This window comes from Oncorhynchus mykiss, chromosome 23 (genome assembly GCF_057628025.1).
Source record: "Oncorhynchus mykiss isolate SJ-2025 chromosome 23, ASM5762802v1, whole genome shotgun sequence".
NCBI classification, from domain to species: Eukaryota; Metazoa; Chordata; class Actinopteri; order Salmoniformes; family Salmonidae; genus Oncorhynchus; species Oncorhynchus mykiss.
In genome coordinates this window covers 28,388,291-28,410,401 of record NC_143044.1, presented here as the reverse complement: position 1 = coordinate 28,410,401, position 22,111 = coordinate 28,388,291, and the positions used below count along the sequence as shown (strand labels likewise).

Sequence of the window (22,111 nt, the reverse complement as noted above, 5' to 3'; positions counted from 1 at the left end):
TCACGCCGTCAAGGGAAATATACTATTCATTCTAACAAAGACATCTACTTTATATACATCTATATATTTCAGGATGTTGTGCATCTCTTATTAAAATAATCATAATTTATGTAAACATTACAGTTTTGGAAACATAGGTTGTCCAAAATAATTGGTCTCTTGGCACCACTTACCCGGATATAAGTTGAGCCGCTGGACAGGGTAAGTTGAGCAACTTACAAACACTATGTACTTTTTAAAAACACTTTTAACATAGACCAGGACCTGGTGTTACCTCATATCCCCGCGATAATGCCTGGCATTACGCCTGGGAAGAAAACACTTACATTTGCTCAAACTGTGGCTCAACTTACTCCATGGCCATTGGCTCAACTTACCCCAAGGCAAACCATTTTTATTAGCCCACAAGGATCAACTTTCATGCTAGATTTAGGACCTAATATTGACGCTTATAGAGACCCCAACGGATGTATAGAACAATCTCAAAATTGACTTTGGTTAAGATACAAGCATCATGAAACCTCTAGAACAATACATTACTTTGACTTGGTGAAAACAAAATTGGGACCTAACTAGCTTACTTACCACTTTTCCCATGTGGTTTCTTCCTTCACAGACTCTATGATCTGATGACCTCTTCCTAAATATTTGGTCAAATTATTACATTTGTGTATGGTGTCCTAGAAACAAGGGATGGCGCAACTTACCACACTCTCCCCTACTACTATTTCACTCCAACAGTCAACTATGATAGGAACCACACATTGGCAGTGGCACTATATTGTCAAGTATTTCATCATTTTTAGAAATAGCATTGGATGAGAATCTACACTTAAGACTGATTACTCACCTACTGTCTCCTGGATCTCGTCCTGATTGGTCAACAGGTCCCCCTCAGCAGTGACCAAAGAGTCAGATGTTTTGCGGAGTGTCTCCACAGCAGTCTGACGACCAGTGGTCTGATTTTGCAGAGCCTGACCATGACAAACACAGGCAGACAGAAGATTAGACAGTCACCATGTCTAACAGACAAACCACACCGCTCCATATAGATATATCAACTCCAGCTATATCTTTATTACAATGCTGTAATTATACAGATTTAAAGCTGGAGACAAATGTTTTGTAAAAGCATCTAAAAACAAATAGTGTTATTCAAACACTCAAATACTAGAACTCCACTACTGTAACTTTCCATATACCTGACTGGTTGCACTCAGGGGGAAACGTAGCATTTCCCTGACATAAACTACATTCTTGAGTTTTAGGCGCCACTAATCTTCTATATCTATGAGCCACTGCAATACAACTCCATAGAGAGATGTAATGGAACATGACTTTACTCCCACTCTCTCTCTCTCTACACTACATACTTTTGTTGCAAGCCAGCTTGACTCAGAGAGTACTGCAGGGACATCATCTATTAAAGGATACTAGGCATTCTCTACACCTCTGTCCAGTCCAACTCCAATCGTAACCCCCCCACCCCCGCCTCAAAGGCATACGCAAGAAAATGTACAAATGGTTAGGATATTCATGTCTTGGGGACTGCTTTGAGGTTTGAATTTGGACCTAAAAATAGCAGTGTTGTTTTAAAGTGAGTGGAAACACTGTATATGGAGAGGGAAGTTTGAAGCGGTGTAATGACCTCTAAACCCATTCAGTTCTCAGAGCCGTCAGTGAGTAAACTCTGAAAAAAGGCTGTTCTGTAAACAGCTATTCCTCCACTTGCCCTCCTCTAGCCCGGAGTCTGTTACACTGTGGTAATGTGCTTTGTCTGGATAAAACTCATACTGTTTGGTGAGATTTAATTTTTTTGTCATACCTTGGTGTCCTCCAGCTGTTTCTGTAGGGTTTGAGGGTCGGCAGCAATGGCCTCAGACTGTTGCCTTCTGGCTTCCTCTGCTGAGTTGTTGAGCCACTTCAGGAGACCAGCGGTTGAGTCCTCGTACTTCTTGTACTTGTCCACCACATCTTTGAGGTTGTTGCCGAGCTCATTGCACTGAAAGAAATTAGTTGTGATGTTGATCGCTGTGGTAGTTACTAACTTGGAAATCATGCAGTATTACTGCCTACTCTTTTCTGTATCTCAACCTATAGAAAAGCTGGACAGCAATATATAATAAGAGAGCATTTAATCTGAATTGTTTTTAAGATGAACAGTTACACAAAGTCAACCTTTGCCTCTCAGTATGAGAGTGAACCAGTGTTGTGATACAGAACAATGACTAATTTGCTTTCATTTTGATTAAACAGAAATGCTTCCACCGTGTGGTGAGAGTAGGATATTACATCCATTAAAAAAACATTCAATCAGCCTGAGATGTGTGTCTCACTCAGTGTTCACCGTACTGATTTAAATAGGTAGACCTCCTGGTGTTACCAAGGTGGTTCAGTAAACAACATGCATGTGATCAGTAACCTTGCTGAAGACTTTGAGGCTAGGCTTTAGTCCAGCGGGCTAAATCAGTCTTGTGGTACTGGTATATGAAGTTTACCTGAGAGTGCAGGGCTTTGTAACGGCCAGCAACCGAGTCCAGCTTATCCTTTACAGTAGCGCAGGTTCCAGTGGTATCCACCTCCAGCTGGGCATCTTTCCCCTTAGGGTCCATGCGTCCACAAGCTTTCGCCACGTCCAGCACCTTCTGCCCTGAGATGGTGATGAACCGCAGGTCCCCCTTGTGGGAGATGACATCCTCAGAGAAGCTCTTCTGTCTCTGGAGCTTCTCTGTGAGGATGTTCAGAGCTCCAGCGGGGGCTCCCAGCTCCCCCACCTCCCCCTCGGCCTGCTGCAGCCAGCCCTCAAACTCCTCACAGTCTCCTTGGAACTTCTTCAGCTCCTCCTGGACCTGGACCACCTGCTTCATCTGCTGTTCTGCCTGGGTAAGGGAAGCGTCGTACCGACCCTTCAACTCCTGGATGTCCATCTGCAGCTTGTCTTTCTCCGTGGAGGACAAGGCATGGGCCTGGTGGTCCAGCAGAGCCTGGGCTGACTGGGTGGCCATGATCATGTCCTGCTGCTGGGACAGGATCTCCTGGTGATGAGCCTGGAAGAGGAGAGAGTCCATTCAAATTCCAAAAGCTTTATTGTCAAATTGACATAGTATGAAAAATTGCCACATGAAAAACCTACAACACTGATATTTAACACACGGGACAAGATATGAAATTTAAAAATAAAATAAAGTGAAAATATTGCATTTAAGTATTGGTTAACTCTTGAGGTTCCTAGGGTCTCCACCGAGCTAGGAAAATCTGCTTTCAGTTTTAATGGACTCTATTGCTGGAACAGATTTCAAAATACATTTTTATATGTATTTGTATTTTTTATTTAACCTGTATTTAACTAGGCTTTTTTAACTATTCTTATTTAAAATGACGGCCTACACCGGCCAAACCCGGACGACGCTGGCCAATTGTGCGCTGCCCTATGGGCCTCCCAATCATGGCCGGTTGTGATACAACCTGGATTCAAACCAGGGTAACTGTAGTGACGCCACTGAGATGCAGTGCCTTAGACCGCTGCGCCACTTGGAAACGATGTTCTGGTGTCATTCAGGCACTTTGAAGTATTGACTCGGGACTTATTTGTTGAGGAATGTAACTGTTTTTCTGGGTAATATGTGATGTTTTAATTGTGCTTCCCATGACTATGTTTTTGTATATATATAAATACAGTTGAATACAGTCAGAAGTTTACATACACCTTAGCCAAATACATTTAATCCTAGTAAAAATTCCCTGTTTTAGGTCAGTTAGGATCACCACTTTATTTTAAGAACGTGAAATGTCAGAATAATACTAGAGAGAATGATTTATTTCAGCTTTTCTTTATTTTATCACGTTCCCAGTGGGTCAGAAGTTTACATACACTCAATTAGTATTTGGTAGCATTGCCTTTAAATTGTTTAACTTGGGTCAAACGTTTCGGGTAGCCTCCACAAGCGTCCCACAATAAGTTGGGTGAATTTTGGCCCATTCCTCCAGTGTTAATCTGCAAAATTGTAATTATTCGCCTACCTCCTCATGCCTTTTGCACACAATGTATATAGACTCTCCTTTTTTTCTACTGTGTTATTGACTTGTTAATTGTTTACTCCATGTGTAACTCTGTGTTGTATGTTCACACTGCTATGCTTTATCTTGGCCAGGTCGCAGTTGCAAATGAGAACTTGTTCTCAACTTGCTTACCTGGTTAAATAAAGGTGAAATATTTTTTTTTTAAATAAAATAAAAGAGCTGAGTCAGGTTTGTAGTCCTCCTTGCTCGCACACGCCTTTTCAGTTCTGCCCACATATATTCTATAAGATTGAGGTCAGGGCTTTGTGATGGCTACTCCAATACCTTGACTTTGTTGTCCTTAATCCATTTTGCCACAACTTTGGAAGTATGCTTGGGGTCATTGTCCATTTGGAAGACCCATTTGCGACCAAGCTTTAACTTCCTGACTGATGTCTTGAGATGTTGCTTCAATATATCCACATAATTTTCCCTTCTCATGATGCCATTAATTTTGTGAAGTGCAGCAGTCTCTCCTGCAGCAAAGCACCCCCACAACATGATGCTGCCATCCCCGTGCTTCAAGGTTGGGATGGTGTTCTTACCAAACAGTTCTATTTTTGTTTCATCAGACCAGAGGACATTTCTCCAGAAAGTACGATCTTTGTCCCCATGTGCAGTTGCAAACCGTAGTCTGGCTTTTTTATGGCAGTTTTGGTTTCCTTCCTGAGTGGCCTTTCAGGTTATGTCGGTGTAGGATGTGTTTTACTGTGGATATAGATACTTTTTACCTGTACCTTTTCTGTTGTTCTGGGATTGATTTGCACTTTTCGCACCAAAGTACGTTCATCTCTAGGAGACAGAACGTGTCTCCTTCCTGAGCGGTATGACGGCTGCATGGTCCCATGGTGGTTATACTTGGGTACTATTGTTTGTACAGATGAACGTGGTACTTTCAGGTGTTTGGAAATTGCTCCCCAGGATGAACCAGACTTGTGGAGGTCTACAATTTTTTCTGAGGTCTTGGCTGATTTCTTTTGATTTTCCCATGATGCCAAGCAAAGAGGCACTGAATTTGAAGGTAGGCCTTGAAATACATCCACAAGCACACCTCCAATTGACTCAAATGATGCCAATTAACCTATCAGAAGCTTCTAAAGCCATGACATAATTTTCTGGAATTTTCCAAACTGTTTAAAGGCACAGTCAACTTAGTGTATGTAAACTTCTGACCCACTGGAATTGTGATACAGTGAATTACAAGTGAAATAATCATTCTGCAAACAATTTTAGGGAAAATGACTTGTGTCATGCACAAAGTAGATATTTTGTCATGCACAAACTATAGTTTGTTAACAAGAAATTTGTGGAGTAGTTGAAAAACGAGTTTTATTGTCTCCAACATAAGTGTACTTCCGACTTCAACTGTGTGTGTATATATATATATACATACACACATACATACACATATATATACACATACATACATACATACATACATACATACAGTGCCTTGCGAAAGTATTCGGCCCCCTTGAACTTTGCGACCTTTTGCCACATTTCAGGCTTCAAACATAAAGATATGAAACTGTATTTTTTTGTGAAGAATCAACAACAAGTGGGACACAATCATGAAGTGGAACAACATTTATTGGATATTTCAAACTTTTTTAACAAATCAAAAACTGAAAAATTGGGCGTGCAAAATTAGTCAGCCCCTTTACTTTCAGTGCAGCAAACTCTCTCCAGAAGTTCAGTGAGGATCTCTGAATGATCCAATGTTGACCTAAATGACTAATGATGATAAATACAATCCACCTGTGTGTAATCAAGTCTCCGTATAAATGCACTTGCACTGTGATAGTCTCAGAGGTCCGTTAAAAGCGCAGAGAGCATCATGAAGAACAAGGAACACACCAGGCAGGTCCGAGATACTGTTGTGAAGAAGTTTAAAGCCGGATTTGGATACAAAAAGATTTCCCAAGCTTTAAACATCCCAAGGAGCACTGTGCAAGCGATAATATTGAAATGGAAGGAGTATCAGACCACTGCAAATCTACCAAGACCTGGCCGTCCCTCTAAACTTTCAGCTCATACAAGGAGAAGACTGATCAGAGATGCAGCCAAGAGGCCCATGATCACTCTGGATGAACTGCAGAGCTCTACAGCTGAGGTGGGAGACTCTGTCCATAGGACAACAATCAGTCGTATATTGCACAAATCTGGCCTTTATGGAAGAGTGGCAAGAAGAAAGCCATTTCTTAAAGATATCCATAAAAAGTGTCGTTTAAAGTTTGCCACAAGCCACCTGGGAGACACACCAAACATGTGGAAGAAGGTGCTCTGGTCAGATGAAACCAAAATTGAACTTTTTGGCAACAGTGCAAAACGTTATGTTTGGCATAAAAGCAACACAGCTCATCACCCTGAACACACCATCCCCACTGTCAAACATGGAGGTGGCAGCATCATGGTTTGTGCCTGCTTTTCTTCAGCAGGGACAGGGAAGATGGTTAAAATTGATGGGAAGATGGATGGAGCCAAATACAGGACCATTCTGGAAGAAAACCTGATGGAGTCTGCAAAAGACCTGAGACTGGGACGAAGATTTTTCTTCCAACAAGACAATGATCCAAAACATAAAGCAAAATCTACAATGGAATGGTTCAAAAATAAACATATCCAGGTGTTAGAATGGCCAAGTCAAAGTCCAGACCTGAATCCAATCGAGAATCTGTGGAAAGAACTGAAAACTGCTGTTCACAAATGCTCTCCATCCAACCTCACTGAGCTCGAGCTGTTTTGCAAGGAGGAATGGGAAAACATTTCAGTCTCTCGATGTGCAAAACTGATAGAGACATACCCCAAGCCACTTACAGCTGTAATCGCAGCAAAAGGTGGTGCTACAAAGTATTAACTTAAGGGGGCTGAATAATTTTGCACTCCCAATTTTTCAGTTTTTGATTTGTTAAAAAAGTTTGAAATATCCAATAAATGTCGTTCCACTTCATGATTGTGTCCCACCTGTTGTTGATTCTTCACAAAAAAATACAGTGTTATATCTTTATGTTTGAAGCCTGAAATGTGGCAAAAGGTCGCAAAGTTCAAGGGGGCCGAATACTTTCGCAAGGCACTGTACATGCATACATACATACATACATGCATACATACATAATTACATACATACAAAAACCTATATATATATATATATATATAAAATAAAAGAATAAGGAAAAGGTCAATGCAGCTATTAGAAAAAGGGACCTGAGCCTTGTGTAACAACAAGCCACTATGAATCAAGCACCACCAGAGAGAATAGCTTAATTTACCTTGACCCTATCATACTGCTTGTCCAGGTCCAGTTCTGGGGTCTTCTCTGTAGCCTGTCTGCCAGTGTCGTTATCTGTAGTCTGGAGAGCGTTTCCATTGTTTCCATTGGGGTCATCATCCTCTCCCAGAATGTTCTTGGCTGAGGTCTTCGATGGCAAAGGCATGTTCCCGTTCTGTTTGCCCATATGGTCTGTCTGATCGACCCCCATCCCTTTCTCATTCCCTATGTTGTTGATCCAGTCCAGCAGACCCTCGATCTTGTTCTTACTCTCCTCAAACTGCTCAACAACAGCCTCCTAAACAGGTAGAACATAGTGAGTTACGTGATGTGATGTTGGCTAAATTATATGATTAAATAGATAACTATACATTTTGTACATTTATATATTATTTTAATAAGTAAGCAATCATCAAGCTGAATAACATAACTCATTTTATTTGTCTTTAAGCGGATCTATCTTTTCCTGTAAACCACCTGCAATAGAAAGTTTAACTGTCATGATTCAGATTTGCACCGAGTCATGGTATATGGATAATGTTGATGCATGCAAAATGTAATATGTTTTCCAACCTTCTCAGTCTCCTGTTTGATAGCAGTAGTCACAGACTTCTCCACGTCTTTCCTTGACTCCTCGGCCCGTTGGTTGATGAGTTTGACCTTGCTCTTGGCGTCCTCCAGCTTGCTCTCGATGGCAGCGATCTGATCTGGGGTCAGCATAGACCGGTTCTCATCCAGGAACTTCTTGGTGCTACTGATGACCTCATTCAAGGCACTGCCGTTGGTCAGGATGTCTTTCTGCAAGGCCTGGACATTTAATATTTAACACACAGAGATGCAGACACAGGCACAGAAAGCATGACAACAGAAATGTTAGGTGATAAATTAGTGAACAGATCAAACAAGATTCAGTATAATAGCAATACATGTGTAACACAATGTGCATAATTGTGTATACGATAAATGTGTAGCAATGACATCATACTTAAAATCAAATAATGTAGCCATACATTCTATAGTTCAGATGCAATTCATTTATTAGAACCAACATTTCGTCAACAAGCTACTGTACTGTACCTGATGCTCTTTCTGGACCTGCTGCAGGTCTTCCACACTCTCTACACTCTTGGCCTGCTGCTGCTGGCCTATCAGACAGTTCTCTGTATTGGTCAGGTTGTCACACAGCTCCTGCAACTTGTCTGAGAACTCCTTCTGTTTCTCCACCAAGCACTGCACACACCAGAGAGCAATGTTGCAATGTTACAATGTTACACTCCTCCCAACAGCATACACTACATAGTAGGCATTAATCATACTGGACGTTCGTAGATAGTCAACCCCTGATGACAATGGTCTGAGTATGCTGTAAACATGCTAGCCACTCAACAGGCCAGCATTCTGACATGGTAAAGAAAGAGGATGGGTTTAGTAGAGAGGAATAGGACATTTGTTCCCAAGTGTGTTAGTGCTGAGGTTGGTTGAGAAAAACGTTCCCACACTGAAGATGCCTTTGGAGTTTGCCCTCTGGAGTTTAGAGTGTAAAGGTGTGTTGAAGCCTGTGAAACGTGAACACGACCAGGAGAAAGGTTAGCGTTTGGCAGTGGTCAAGCAATGGTCTTTTTAGTGTTAAAAGAAACATGCAAGAGACTAACTTCTCATTAAAACACATTCAAAACACATTATACATTATAAATATATACACATGATAAATCTCACTTAATGAATACTAGTGACATTATTATTTTATATATATTCTAAAATATATATCATGACCATAATTTGTTTATGTAGCTATAAAATACACACACAGCCACACTTCACTTCAACCAATACATTTTCATAGTTTTCTCAACAAACTGAAATCGACTCTTTCCAAGGTGCAATGGCCCTAAGCCTAGTCATTTGGGTCCAAACCTTCTGCTGACTCTCATTCTCGCTGATCTCCAGCTGGAGTTGAAGGGTGCGTCTCTGATTGGCCACCCTCTCCATCTGATCCTTAATTGCCCTCTGGGTGGCGCTGAGAGACTTGAGGAGGTGCTTGCTCTGTGCTGGGCTCAGGAACTGGGCATGCTCTGAGATAAAGTACTGGATGTCAAATGCAGTGTCCTCCAGATGCCTCTGGGTCCCTAACACATTAGTCTCCATGTCCTAGAAACACAGACAGGGGTCATGGAAGGGGGCTGAACCAATCAACACAACTCATTGGATGTATAAATGTAAACCATAATATATTGTGTCATTGGTTAATTCTAGGGAAAAACCACAAACTTTTAATTTCGTTTCATATAACAAAAATACTGTGTATTTTATTCATATATACTTAAAATATACTTAAAATACACTACTGTAGGTGAATAAGGAACATAAGGAGAATAAGGTATGAAAAGATACCTCAATATTCTGGATAATTTCTTTCACTGTGTTCACGTCATATGTGTTCATGATGTCTAGGTTGTAGGTCATCTCAGAGTTGTCATGAATACAGCCTGATAGTTGATTAAGGGTACTGAGGAGCTCCTGGTATGTTGACTCCAAATTGGCCTGAAAAACACAGTTCACACAATGAGGATTCATTTCATTTACTTTGTGTTTATTGCAGTTCAGTAACATCATTTCCTATATCACAACAATGAGAAACAAACACTGACCTTTCCTTTATCAATAGCCTGCATTAGAACGTAATTCCTTTCTGCAGACATTTGGCAAACGTCTGCAAGTGCTGGCTGCAACTCTCGAAAGGCTGAAGCCAGATCTTGGTGGATATGCGTGGGAATGAGTTCATTAGCAGACTTTAACAGCTGCTTGGCTATGTCCAGATCTCTGGTTAGAAAGCTAGCCAGTGTAGACAGATGTGCTTCCAACAACTAGAAACAGAAGTGGGTGAATGTTGAGACAGATGCTCATGCAAGGAGGGGACAAAATGTAAGTGGTTAGAAAGTACCGAAGGTGCCACATTCTTTCAGGGATGCATTGTTATTATAATGTATTCAAGCCGTTCTATAGTGCATTTAAGTATATGTGATACAAACCTGAGATTCCTCCAGCTGACTGTGTAACTCCTCCATGTTGTTACTCAGAGAGCTCTGCTTGGATGACAAGTCGTTCCTGATCTCCACTACAACATCTGCATGATCCTGAAGTCTACCAACACACTCCAGATAATCCTGGGTGGAGTACTGTTTCTGAAAATACATACAATACATTATATATATGAATAATCTAAAATAAATACATATGTCATATACATGAGTAGTAGTTATTTTATACACATTTATATGAGTTTTGAACATAAAACTTACCCTGACCTTAGGTTGAACTGCTCCAGCATTGCCTGTGTCTGAAATGGTTACAACCTCAGTAGATTGATATAGGTCAAGACCTTCCATGGGATCTGCCACGGCACCTTCAGCCTCATCGGACGAGTCCTCCTCCTGGATGATCTCCAGGTTGCGTGGCCTGTCCTCATCAGGACCACCCCCCAGAATACTACTCAAGGCTCCAATCACATCTCTGAGCATGGCAGGGTCTTGGCTTGAGGATACACTTTGAAGAACCTGCTGAAACTGAATCTGGATCATATCAGATGGAGGTGTTTCTTCATGGGGTGGTTTCCCTCCATCCAGACTAGTTTTACCTGAACGGAGAGCCTCATGCTTCAACAGATCCCTGAGGAGATCTGGACTATTACTTTTCACAAGCCCAGGAGCTGCATCTGTCTCACTACCAAAATCACCAGAACCTCTTCCATGGGACTGTGGATTGTCCTGTATCAGGTTGATGATGCCCTCCAATGCTTGGGTCTCGGCCTTTTGTAATTCATCGACATCTGCCCCCTCCACTCTCATTCTCACCAGCTCACCTAAACCGGACCTTTGAGCACTATAGATGGCCGACGCAGGTGGTGGGACACTATCAGGTGTCATGAAGTCTGGTTGAACATCAACAGTCATCAGATGGGTATGATTCTCATCAGCAACGCATAGATTTTGCCTATTTACATCCTGTGTAAGATCTGACCCCAGGCCAGGCTCTTTACCCTTTACCAGATGCTGTGAGGTCATGTCTGATGTTGAGGGGGTATTGGAGGAAGAGTCTGGTTGAACAATAGCAGCCATCGGCTGGGGATGATTCTCAACTGCACCACATTCATCTTGTTTAACAACTGATCTCATACCTGGCTCTGTTGCCTTTAATGGATACCCTGGGAACATTTCTGATGCTGATGACGAACTTGTATCGGGAAACTTCTCAGACACAACTGAGTTACATTTGCCAGTACCTGTCTGTCCTGTCTGTGATGACTTGGACACAGTGGGTGAATCAGCTTGATCAGTAATCTGTGAGACACTACCATCAGATGAATCTTCTTGTCTCCCTGAGGATGGTGTGCTGTCATCACCCCTGCTTGATTCAACCCTGTCATTAGCTTTAGCGTTAACATTAGCGTTTGAATTTGACAGATGTTTATCAGTCAGTGTCAGATCAGGGGTAATTCTGCTAGATATCACTTTAGTGGGAGCAGTTTCTAACTGCTCTTGATCACCGACATCATAGCTGTCATTATTGTCACAGTGTGTTTCTATGATCAGTACACTGGATACAATAGCTAAATCAGAGGAGTTAGTCAACTGCACTGGAGTCTTTTTTTGATCTGTTGGCTTACTCTGACTGTACCCATTCTGAGAGGATGTAGGCTTGATATCTCCACCAATATCCCCATCTGACTTCACTAGCGGTTGCTGAGATGGCACAGTGCTAAACGATGAAAGTCCATCACTGTTTATTACCATTTTATCCACATTGACACCCACGACTGCGGACACTGTGCTTGTTACATCGCTAGACAAATCTCTCAGTGATGAGCTATCTATTCTCTGATCTGACTCCTTGACTAGCTGGCTAGCTGGCGGCTGAACTGCGTTCAACACATTCTCCATTTTCCTTTCATCAGACAACAGATCACTATGTGATGAGCAGGACACGCCTGAGTCACTCTGAACAGGACTGACAGTCTGGTTCCCCATTATCTCACGGTATCCTGCTCCCAGCTGCCCATCACCCGGAGTGAAGCCGATTGCCTCACAGGACAGATCCGTGCCTCTCCTCAGAGAACTGTTACCATCTTTCTCTGTCTGTCTCACCTCTTTAGCCTGGGCCTGAGGAGCTCCGCTATCTCCACTATCACTCAAACTGAGAGAGTTTGACAACATGTCATTGTGGATGGAATTTCTAGACCCAGGGACCATGTCTGACAGTGGACTGTTAGGGGCCTGTGAGGAACCATCTTCCCTTAATAAAGATGATGTGTCAGGTTGATGGATGACATGTTCGCCTGTTACCTGATCTGACAGGATAGGTGATAGGATCTGTCTACATACAGGCCCATGACTAATAGTGAACGAAGGTAGTAAGGACTTCTGGTAATCGCAGTTCTGTTCTCTGTTTCCTTCTGCATCCACATCTTCCCCTGCATATCTATTCCTATTCTCTTTACCTTCTTCCCCATTGACATCCTCATCAGGTGCATCAAGAACCAAAACCGCCACCTTTTTGTCTGTTTGATGTTGACATATATTCTCGGCCTCATTGTTGTCTATGAGGCCCAGACTCTGGGAATAAGAAATGCTGTGCATGCAGTTTCTATCAGGGTCGATGATTGCGTTGTGTACAGGGTCTGAGTGAAGGATCTTTTCAGCCAAATCATCATCAATCATCCCTGAATCCAGCGCTTCATTTACACGAATAGTGCATCCAGACTTGGAGTCATATACACCACCCAACAGGCTCTGCTGTTCCATGATCTGCAGGGCTATCTGGGAGGATATGGAGCCTCTAGACACAGCTTCTTTCAAGGTTGCCACTGTGCTTCTCTCATCACCTAAAACCTCTCCCTTGCGGAGCTGCAATGCCAGCACTTCTAACACAGTCTCCTCATCCACAAGGCCCTTATCAAGAGCTGCATCAAGATCAAAGCGTTTCCCAGAGATGATGTCTAAAATACCACCCTCCTCTAGTTGGGCTCTGAGAAGGTGGATCGCAAAGCCTCTCTCATCTTCATTGTTCCATGCTTCTTCCTCAGTGCATGGAAACTCTGTGGATGTGTCAAGGGTGTCTGCCAATAAAATGGACAATGGAGATGATTCAGATGTTGTGTTCTTGTCTGTCTCACAGCCAGGTGTATTTGTGGGACGTTGTGGGGAATCTTGTGCACACGGTGGTAGGTTCAGGCCTGTGTCTTTCACTGAGCACAAAGTATAGCTTTTCAATATGGGTTGTGTGGCTGAACCTCCATTGAAAGTCCCTTTAGGTTGATTATCTGAAGCAACATCTGTTTCTGAATCAATTTGAATTGATGTTGGGCTTGTGCGCATTGTGTTTTCTTGATCGATTCTGTCAGGCAAAACACAAATTTCAGATGTGTGCTGCCTGGTATTCTTTTTAGAGTCAATAGATATGGATGATTCGTCTGTGAAACTGTGTACTATCTCCCTTATGGAATGTTCTACATTATTTTCAGAGCTAGAATATTCCTTTTCTGCTGTCACGCATTTGGAATTCTGCGCAGCTGAGGGGAAACTTGTGTCTGTGTCATTCACCGAGCACAATCTCTGGTGGGTTGACCTTTCCAAAATGACTTGGGTGGCTGAACCTTCCTTGAAAGTGAAAGTCCCTTTTGGTTGATTATCTGAAGAGGAGGTTTTTAAATCAAACGCCAATGGTTCTGGGCTTGTGTTGTTAGTGTTCTTTAGATAGCATCTATCACACAAAACACTTATTTCAGAATCAGGTTGTCTGGTATAATTTTCAGAGCTAGATGATTTATCTGTAAAACCTTGTACTAGCGCCCTTTTGCAGTCCTGTACACATGGGGGCAAGCTAATATCTGTGTCATTTACAGAGCATGATCTAGGAGTTCTGCTTTTCAAAATGGTTTGTGTGGCTGAACCTCCATTGAAAGACTCTGTTGGTGTATCTGAAGCTACATGTGAGGTTTCTACATCAATGTCAAAGGGTACTAGACTAGTGTTGTTTGTCCTCTTCTTCTTTTTTTTCTTCTTCTTAAAAACACTTGCTTCAGAATCAACTGAGCCGGATCTAGGAGTTGAGCTTGCCAAAATGGTTTGTGTGGGTGATCCTCCATTGGCTGTCTCTTTTGGTTGATTATCTGTTTCTAAATTCATTTCAATTAGTGCTAGGCTTGTACTGGTAGAACTAACCTCGACAGATGCTTCCACTGTGAGGCCTTGTGCCACTGGCATTTGGGAATCCTTGGCACCTGATGACAGGCTCATGTCTGTGTCATTCACTAAGCACAATCTAGGAGGAGCTGAGTTTTCCAATATAGTTTGTGTGGCTGAAACTGCGTTGACAGTCTCTTTTGGTTGATGATCAGAAGCCATTTCTGAAGTTTCTACATCAATTTCAAATGACAATGGGCTTGTGCCCTGTCTGTTCTTTTGATAAATGCTATTAGACAAAACATTGGCTTTAGAATAATATTGTCCAGCATTAATTTCAGAATGAACAGCTACAGATGCTTCCTCTGCGACATGTTGAGCTAGCAAGCTCATGTCTTTGCCAATCACTAAGCATGATTTAGTAGGGGATGGGCTTTCCGACATGGCTTGTGAGGCTGATTCTCCTTTTGGTTGATTATATAAAGCTATATCTGAGGTTTCTAAACCAATTTCAACGGATGATGGGCTTGCATTCTTTTGATAAATTCCATCAGACCAAACACTTGTATCAGAATCATGCGGTCTGGTATTCATATCAGAGCCAGATAACTCTTCTGTGAAATCTTGTGCTAGCATCCTTTTTCCAACCTGTGCACCTGAGAGCAAGCTCATGTCTGTGACATTTACCGAACATGATTTGGGAGAGGTTTGTGTGGCTGAAATTCCATTGAAAGTCTCTTTTGGTTGATTATCTGAGGTTTCTACATCAATTCCAATGGGATTTATACGTATTGTGTTATTTTGATAGATGCTTATTTCAGAATCCGGCTGTGTGGTATTGTTTCCACAGCCAATAGCTGAAGCAGACTCCTCTGTTCCATCTTGGGCTAGCACCATAAACACATTATTAGAAAAGGCTTTATTGTCAGATGGATTATAATTTGACTTATCCTCCCTGAAGAAACTGGATGCATGATTGTCTTTCATTGCGCCATCTGTTTCCTCGTTAATGTGCAAATATCCCAAATCCTCAGTATTGCTTTCAAACGAGATCTCTGAAACTTCAGAAATGTCTTCTTTCAAAGAAATATCCACAAAAGCGGCCTTACCAAGTGCAGTGTTTTGTAGCTGGTTTTCAGATGTCTCTACTGAAATGTTAACTAAAAGTTCAGCCATTTTAGTCAACTGTCCATCGAATATTAAAAGCCTTTGTCCGGATTTTGGATCCATGTAACTATTCAACATGAGGTATGAGATAAATAACTGTTTTGCCTCGATGGGAGATGGGGCATTTATGTTCTCATCATCATTCTCAATATCATCTGTAGGGCGATGGGATCCTCCAATCTGAAGCTCCCTCAACATCAGCCAGATAGAAAATCTATCATTAAGGTCATCAACATCAGGAAAAACATCTGGTATTTCAATGGTTTTCAACACCTCTGCTGTATGTGTGTCAATTAAACCATTTTGAGTAGCAGAGTTAATATCCACTACCTCTGAGTCTTCTGCTATGTAAAGGGCAGCTATCTTCTGTCTATTGCTGAGCAGTTTGAATGCCAGCTGATTGGTGATGATTTCATGCTGCAGAGAGGTAGACATGGTCAAGATTTCACCAGAGTGAGGCCATAAAAGTCCCATGAACCCCTTCTGTTTCTCCAGCACCAAGAGTGCACAGCTAGAGCTCATCAAATCACACTGAACAGCCTCATCCACCGATAGCCTTTTGCCATTCTGAGGGTTCACTATGCCTCCATTTTGGGCCTGCTGGCTCAGTATCCCAGTGGCAGTGCCTTGATCGATCAAGCCTTCTGACAGGGCTTCCTCTACGGTGAGCTTACGGCCTGTTTTGGGATTGACGATACCACCTGCAAACAGCTGAGCCCCCAGCAGCCTCATCGTGGTCTGTCTGTCAATCAAGCCCTCATGAACCGCACTAAGTACACTAATCTCCCTCCCAGATGTCAACTCCATGTTTCCATTGTGGCTTTTCTTCACCGGCAGCAGTCGCAGTCCAGTCTCCACATCAGCCACGCTCCTCTGCACCAGCTGGGTGAGCGAGACCTTCTCTGCCGTGCTGGGGTTGATCAGGTCCTTCCGTGTGTCCTGTCTCTCCAAGAGCTTGACGTACAGATGGTCAGGGATCAGGCCAAACTGAAAGGCCCTCTCCAGGGTCAGTACATCACTCGTGTAGGACACCCTTAACCCACCTGTAGCCAGCTGGATCTCTATAACCTTCATGGCCAGGCGCTCAGAGATGGCCCCCTCTCTAACCGCTGCTATCACAGGGAGAGGTTCTGAGGAGAACAGTGGGCTCAGGATACACTGGTTGGCTTCGTTGAGCTCTCTGAGCTGCTTCCAGGTGGGCTCGTCAATGAGGTTGTGATGGAAAGCATCGTCCAGCTCCAGACACATCCTTAACTGAGGCAGAACGAGGCCAGAGGTGATGAGCTGAGCCTCCAGGAGACAGAGCCCAGTGTAATGGTCGATCAGGCCACTCTGAACAGAGCTAAACACAGAGTAGACCTCTACACTTCCAACTTCGAGTACCCCCTCAATGGTCTGAAACGCCTGTGGGAAAATACATTAAGCATGAGCAGACATATTCAACAACAAATTGTAAAATCCAAAATGTTATGATACAAATCATATAGTTCATTTATTATTGACAAATTGTCAATTTATACTGTCTTCTAAAGCAAGGTGAAACATTTACTCACCCCTCAGACAAGCATGTGAATGTTAACAGTTCATATGCAAAAGTGCAAGGCTGTGTCAGTGTGATTCAACAGCAAGAAGAAGTAGACACACTAAAGGCTGGCATGCATCTGGGGACAGAATATTCAGTATCTTGCAAAACAAGAGAGCAAGTTAGACATAACACAACAAGGCTGTTATATTTGGTTGTTGGTGACCACCTGTAAGAATGAAAAGGAGATCACCAAAGCTTGGTTTCAATGATGTCTGTGAAAAGTCAGAATGAGGCTAGGTGACATGAAACACTCATGCTCCTAGAAATAGAAGCATGTTTACAGCATACTCAGTTTCACTGGGTTTTTAAGAAAAACCTACTTTCCCTTCTCTTGAGAAACCTACTTTCCCTTACAAGTCAACATAGTGTTTTTAAGATGACAATGAATGTGGCACAAGAGAAAACCTATCACACCATGCCAGAGTCCATTATGGGAAAAAGGGTTAGTCATGCAGTTGAACAGTAGGTGGCACTTGTGCATAATTTCTCACACCACACTGTAAACTCCCATCCAGTGGTTCAGAGATTAAGTCCAGTATCTAACCTGCTCGGTAGATGGCGTCTGATCAGAACACTGCTGGGAGAGATCACTGTAGGCCTGGTGGAGGGATTTCAGCTGCTCCTTGGCTTCCTGCTTCTCATCCTCAGTCATTCTGCAACTCAGGACATCAGAGGCATTTTAGTTCTCTTATCATAATCATATCATTAAATAATTTAAGGCATACAAAATATAATTTAAATAATTTAAGGTGCAGAGAGACATGAACAAAAGTCCGCCTTAAAAACCTTACTGATATATGTTATGATAATTCAACTCACTTGTCACTGTGTTTAGTTAGCATCAGCTGTGTAGTCCTCAGTGCTTCTGCAATTTTCTCCTTCTTTGTTACCATTTCTTCCATTGAAACCTGAAATAACAATGGGTATACCTTATACATGTATATACATCTTACTGTTTATTCTGATCACTCGATATGCCACTTTGTTGCATCATATTTGTCACAATAATATACACTGACTTTTCACAAAAAGTCAGGTTTGGGTTTGTGCTATATTTTAAACTCAGATATCCAGTTCCTGATTTTCATTCATTTGATTTGCACAGAAATATTTATTTGGTTTGTTTTTATTTTCTTATCATATAGTAATCACTTAAAATAACTAGTGCCTAGAGTTTTTCCTGACTACGTGAACCTATCCAGGAGAAACCAGGTCAAAGCAAGTCAGACTGGGGCACAGACATTTTCCTCACTGGTCAAATGTTCATGAAAAACTCGCCCTGATCAAAATATCATTTTCTAAGAGAAACTGTGCATCCACAATGTAATGCTTTTCAATGTAAAGCCCATTTAATAATTGTATGCAGAAAAATGGCTTTTCATTTTAATCCATATAAAAAGTGTTAATGGTGCAAAATGTTAGGTCCTTGCATATTAAAGAGAATAACATGTTCAAGGAGTAGGGGGTATTTATAATCAAGTTTTATTGAAATACTAGAATGCTTATGTAACTGTATCATCTTTGTTTATATCGTGAGCTATGGGTATAATTACAAAAGCCCTGAGGAGTCACAAGGACGACAGAGACCATGGGCTAATGACCATGGGCTGATTCAAACTTGGGGGAAATCATTTGCTGCTCATATTCAGATGTAAGGGATTGACCCAAACTTATATCACATTTTTGTAATAGGGTAAAGAAATAATTAGAGAGTATCAAAAGCATTGTCTTTATTAGAACGATGCACATACAGTAACAGTGAAAGGTTGTGCGACTTTTTGATTTTATTGCATAATCTTGTAATTGAGCACGACCATCAGTATATAAAATGCTATTTTTGCATGACAGGTTATACACACATAATTGTGGGCGTAATGATATACTGTATACAATGACAATATGCAAACAACAAATATACAGGAAATGAAACCGTAAAGTGACAGTAAATGCATGTTTGCACACAGTATTTACCTGGGGCTTTCTAGAGGCCTCTGTGCTGGCTTTACCATCTTTGCTCTGGCCAGGTTTCACACTGGACATCCAACCTAACAGCTTGCTAACTTTATCACCATGCTCTTTCTTCTCCTCATCAACAGATCTCTAGGATTTGAGGAAAGAATTTCAAAAAGGCGGTTAGGATCAGAGTTTTTAAATCAGGAAATGGGGTTATGCAGACATTCAACAACAGATAAACCTCTAAGTAGACCCCCAGCCATATTTCTGACCTCTATTTGGACAATGAACAGTTTAAGCTTGCAACATACAAATCAGTGTTTGATTTATGAACTTTATTGCCATGTGGATCATGATGTTTACATGTTATGACAGTTGGCGATAAAAAAACTGTAATTGTTTATCATTGACTTTACACATCATGCTAAAAGCATAATTCATCCCTGATTTAATGAACTCCATATTCATAATTGAATTAACATTCATATAATTCCAAGTCAAATCAAATTCACACATAATGAATTATTTCTTATTTTAAGTGTAGAACATTTCAGTCCAAGAACTTGATTGAGTCAGCCTTTGTTGTGTCAATCAAATATTCAGTTTTCCCTATTTACAAGCCATGGAGAACCAAATACTGGTCACTCAAATGTGACGATAGGTCCATACATATTGGAAAGACGACTTAGCCCCAACACTAAGAACCTTTGTCGTCTCCAGTAGCCTGAGCCCAGTGTGGCCGTCATAAACACCCTTTTCCAGGGCCTCCATGAATGAGATTTTCCTCTTCGTCTTTGGGCAGGTGAGGCTTTTTGGGGAAGACTTCTCATCTTTCAGGAATGAGGCAGTGGCTTTGTCAACCAGGAAACTCTGAACAGCCTCATCCAGTGAGATTCTATCATGAGTCTCTGGGTTGATCAGTCCTCCAGTCAGGAGCTGGAATTCCAGGCATCGAAGGCCCACGTCTTTGGGGAACAGGTTCTCCTGAATGGCCTGAGCTACACTCAAGGTCTTTGCTGTCTGGGGATGGATGATGCCATAGTAGGCTTGCTCACACTGTTGGAGCTGGCGGGCAAACGTCTCATCTAGGAGACCTCTACGCAGAGCTTCGGTGACTGTGGCTTTCTCCCCAGAAGCAGGGTCACAGATGCCCCCGGTGCATGCCTGGGCCTCCAGCAGCCTCAGTGCAGTGAGTCTATCGATAAGGCTCTGCTGATGTCCCTGGAGAATGGTCACCCTTCTCTTTTGAGTGACATCCCACAGACCAGCCAACGGGCTGTTAGCGTCCGGAACAACTACCATTCTTGAAAGGATAAGGTCTGCCAGCTCGTAGACGCTGATGAGCCCACTCCGATAACTTACCAGTTCTGTCATTTCAAGGAACTTCAGATCTAAGGCAGTTTCGATGCAAAGCTGCCGTCCACTTTTGAGATCTGTGATGACGTGTAAAGGGCTTTCGTTGACATCGACAGTGGACTTTTCCTGCCATTCACTGTCCTGCTGAGACAGAAACAGGTAGGTCAACTTATCGATGTGGTTGCCCTTAAAGGCTTGGTATGTGGACATTTCCATACCAGAAGCACTGTTGATGACTGATACTCTGTGACAACTGGAGAAGGAGAAACTGGAGAGATCCTTCTGACCAAAAGGCAGGAGATAGACACCACCATCTGTGTCATACAAACAAGTTTTCAGTAGTTCACAGTAGTAGGCCTTCTGTCCTGAATCAGGTTTGTGGAAGCCTTTGGGGTTGCTGACTGGGTCGTACAGACTCTGTAAGGTAGCTTTGTTCAAGAGACCCTGATCAACAGCCATGTTAAGGGGCACCCTAACACCAATCACTGGGTGAACTAATCCTCCAGTGGCTATCTGGACCTCAATGATCTTCTTTCCTTTGAGCCTGTCAACAATCCTTTCCTCCATGGCCTGAAATACAGACAATGTTTTACTGCCATGGATATAACCAGTGGCTGCTTTTTCAGCATCCATCAGTTTGTCTTTCAGATCTAACCCAACAATGCCGTTCTCCAGAGCAGCTTGAACCGAGAAGGTTTGTCCAGTTAAAGGATCTATAACACAGCCAGTTGCAGCCTGTGCCTCCATATACTCAATGGCATATGTCTTAGCTAAAAGGCCTTTCTCTGCAGCCTCCAAGAAGGATATCTTTTTCTTGCTTGACTCCAAGTAGATTCCGGCAATTGCAGTGGGTTTGCTGATGAACTGAACGAGTGATGCTTGGACTTCTTCTAATGTGACAAGGCCAGTTTCTAATTTCTGCAAGATTTCTCTATCCAAAAACTTGGTTTTGATCAACTTCCTGATACTGATACTGCCTCTGTGTCCTTGGAGCTTTGGGGAAAAAGGAAGGGTTGTTGTCTCACTCTGCTTCAAACTACTGTCTTTTGACATAGAGGCTAAATGAGATCCTTTGGATGACATGTCTTTGACATTATATGAGCTTGTGTTAGTGGTGCTTATAACACTTGGACTTTTCCCTGCCTGACCATCCAGAGCCTCTAACTTTTTTGTTATTGTCATCACTTCTGTTTTTTGACTTTGGTTCTTAGCAATCAAATTCTGAGACTGTTTTTGCTGGACTGTTGTAGTCTGCACAGTAGAAGAATTTGTTTTCGAAATTGTTTGATTCTGTAAACTGCTTTGATTGCTGACTATTTCCATTTTGCCTCTCTTCACTCTTTGCAGTTTTTCCAGTACTTTGTCTTTCTCCGCTGTTGCTATCTGTTGGCATAAGATGTGAATAATTACATATAGAAAATACCTTGAGATCATTTATCCTTGCTTATTGAGTGAAGGAAATGAGCTCAACAAATGAAATATCATTATTATTATTAATTTGTCAACAAATATGCATTTCAATTATGTATTGTTTATTTTCTACAA

At 42.1% G+C, this 22,111-nt stretch overlaps 1 protein-coding gene across 7 annotated transcripts in view; it reads right to left on the bottom strand.

The window, feature by feature from the left end:
• Positions 1-22,111, bottom strand: part of LOC110502687 (dystonin) — a 197,974-nt gene that overhangs the window by 67,665 nt on the left and 108,198 nt on the right. For 4 of the 7 annotated variants that reach the window (XM_090217231.1, XM_090217232.1, XM_090217233.1 and 1 more), the window contains 14 exons: positions 19,229-19,357; positions 18,077-18,165; positions 17,802-17,910; positions 10,627-17,076; positions 10,357-10,509; positions 9,976-10,191; positions 9,719-9,868; positions 9,242-9,475; positions 8,405-8,557; positions 7,901-8,134; positions 7,329-7,625; positions 2,499-3,047; positions 1,826-2,002; positions 851-974 (listed from right to left, as the gene is read on the bottom strand). In XM_090217231.1, coding sequence (XP_090073357.1) covers positions 851-974; positions 1,826-2,002; positions 2,499-3,047; positions 7,329-7,625; positions 7,901-8,134; positions 8,405-8,557; positions 9,242-9,475; positions 9,719-9,868; positions 9,976-10,191; positions 10,357-10,509; positions 10,627-17,076; positions 17,802-17,910; positions 18,077-18,165; positions 19,229-19,357 — 9,064 coding nt within the window. Of the gene's footprint in view, positions 1-850; positions 975-1,825; positions 2,003-2,498; positions 3,048-7,328; positions 7,626-7,900; positions 8,135-8,404; positions 8,558-9,241; positions 9,476-9,718; positions 9,869-9,975; positions 10,192-10,356; positions 10,510-10,626; positions 17,077-17,801; positions 17,911-18,076; positions 18,166-19,228; positions 21,950-22,111 lie in introns of those variants that run through there. The other 3 variants (XM_090217235.1, XM_090217236.1, XR_016491040.1) reach the window with 2 other exon arrangements.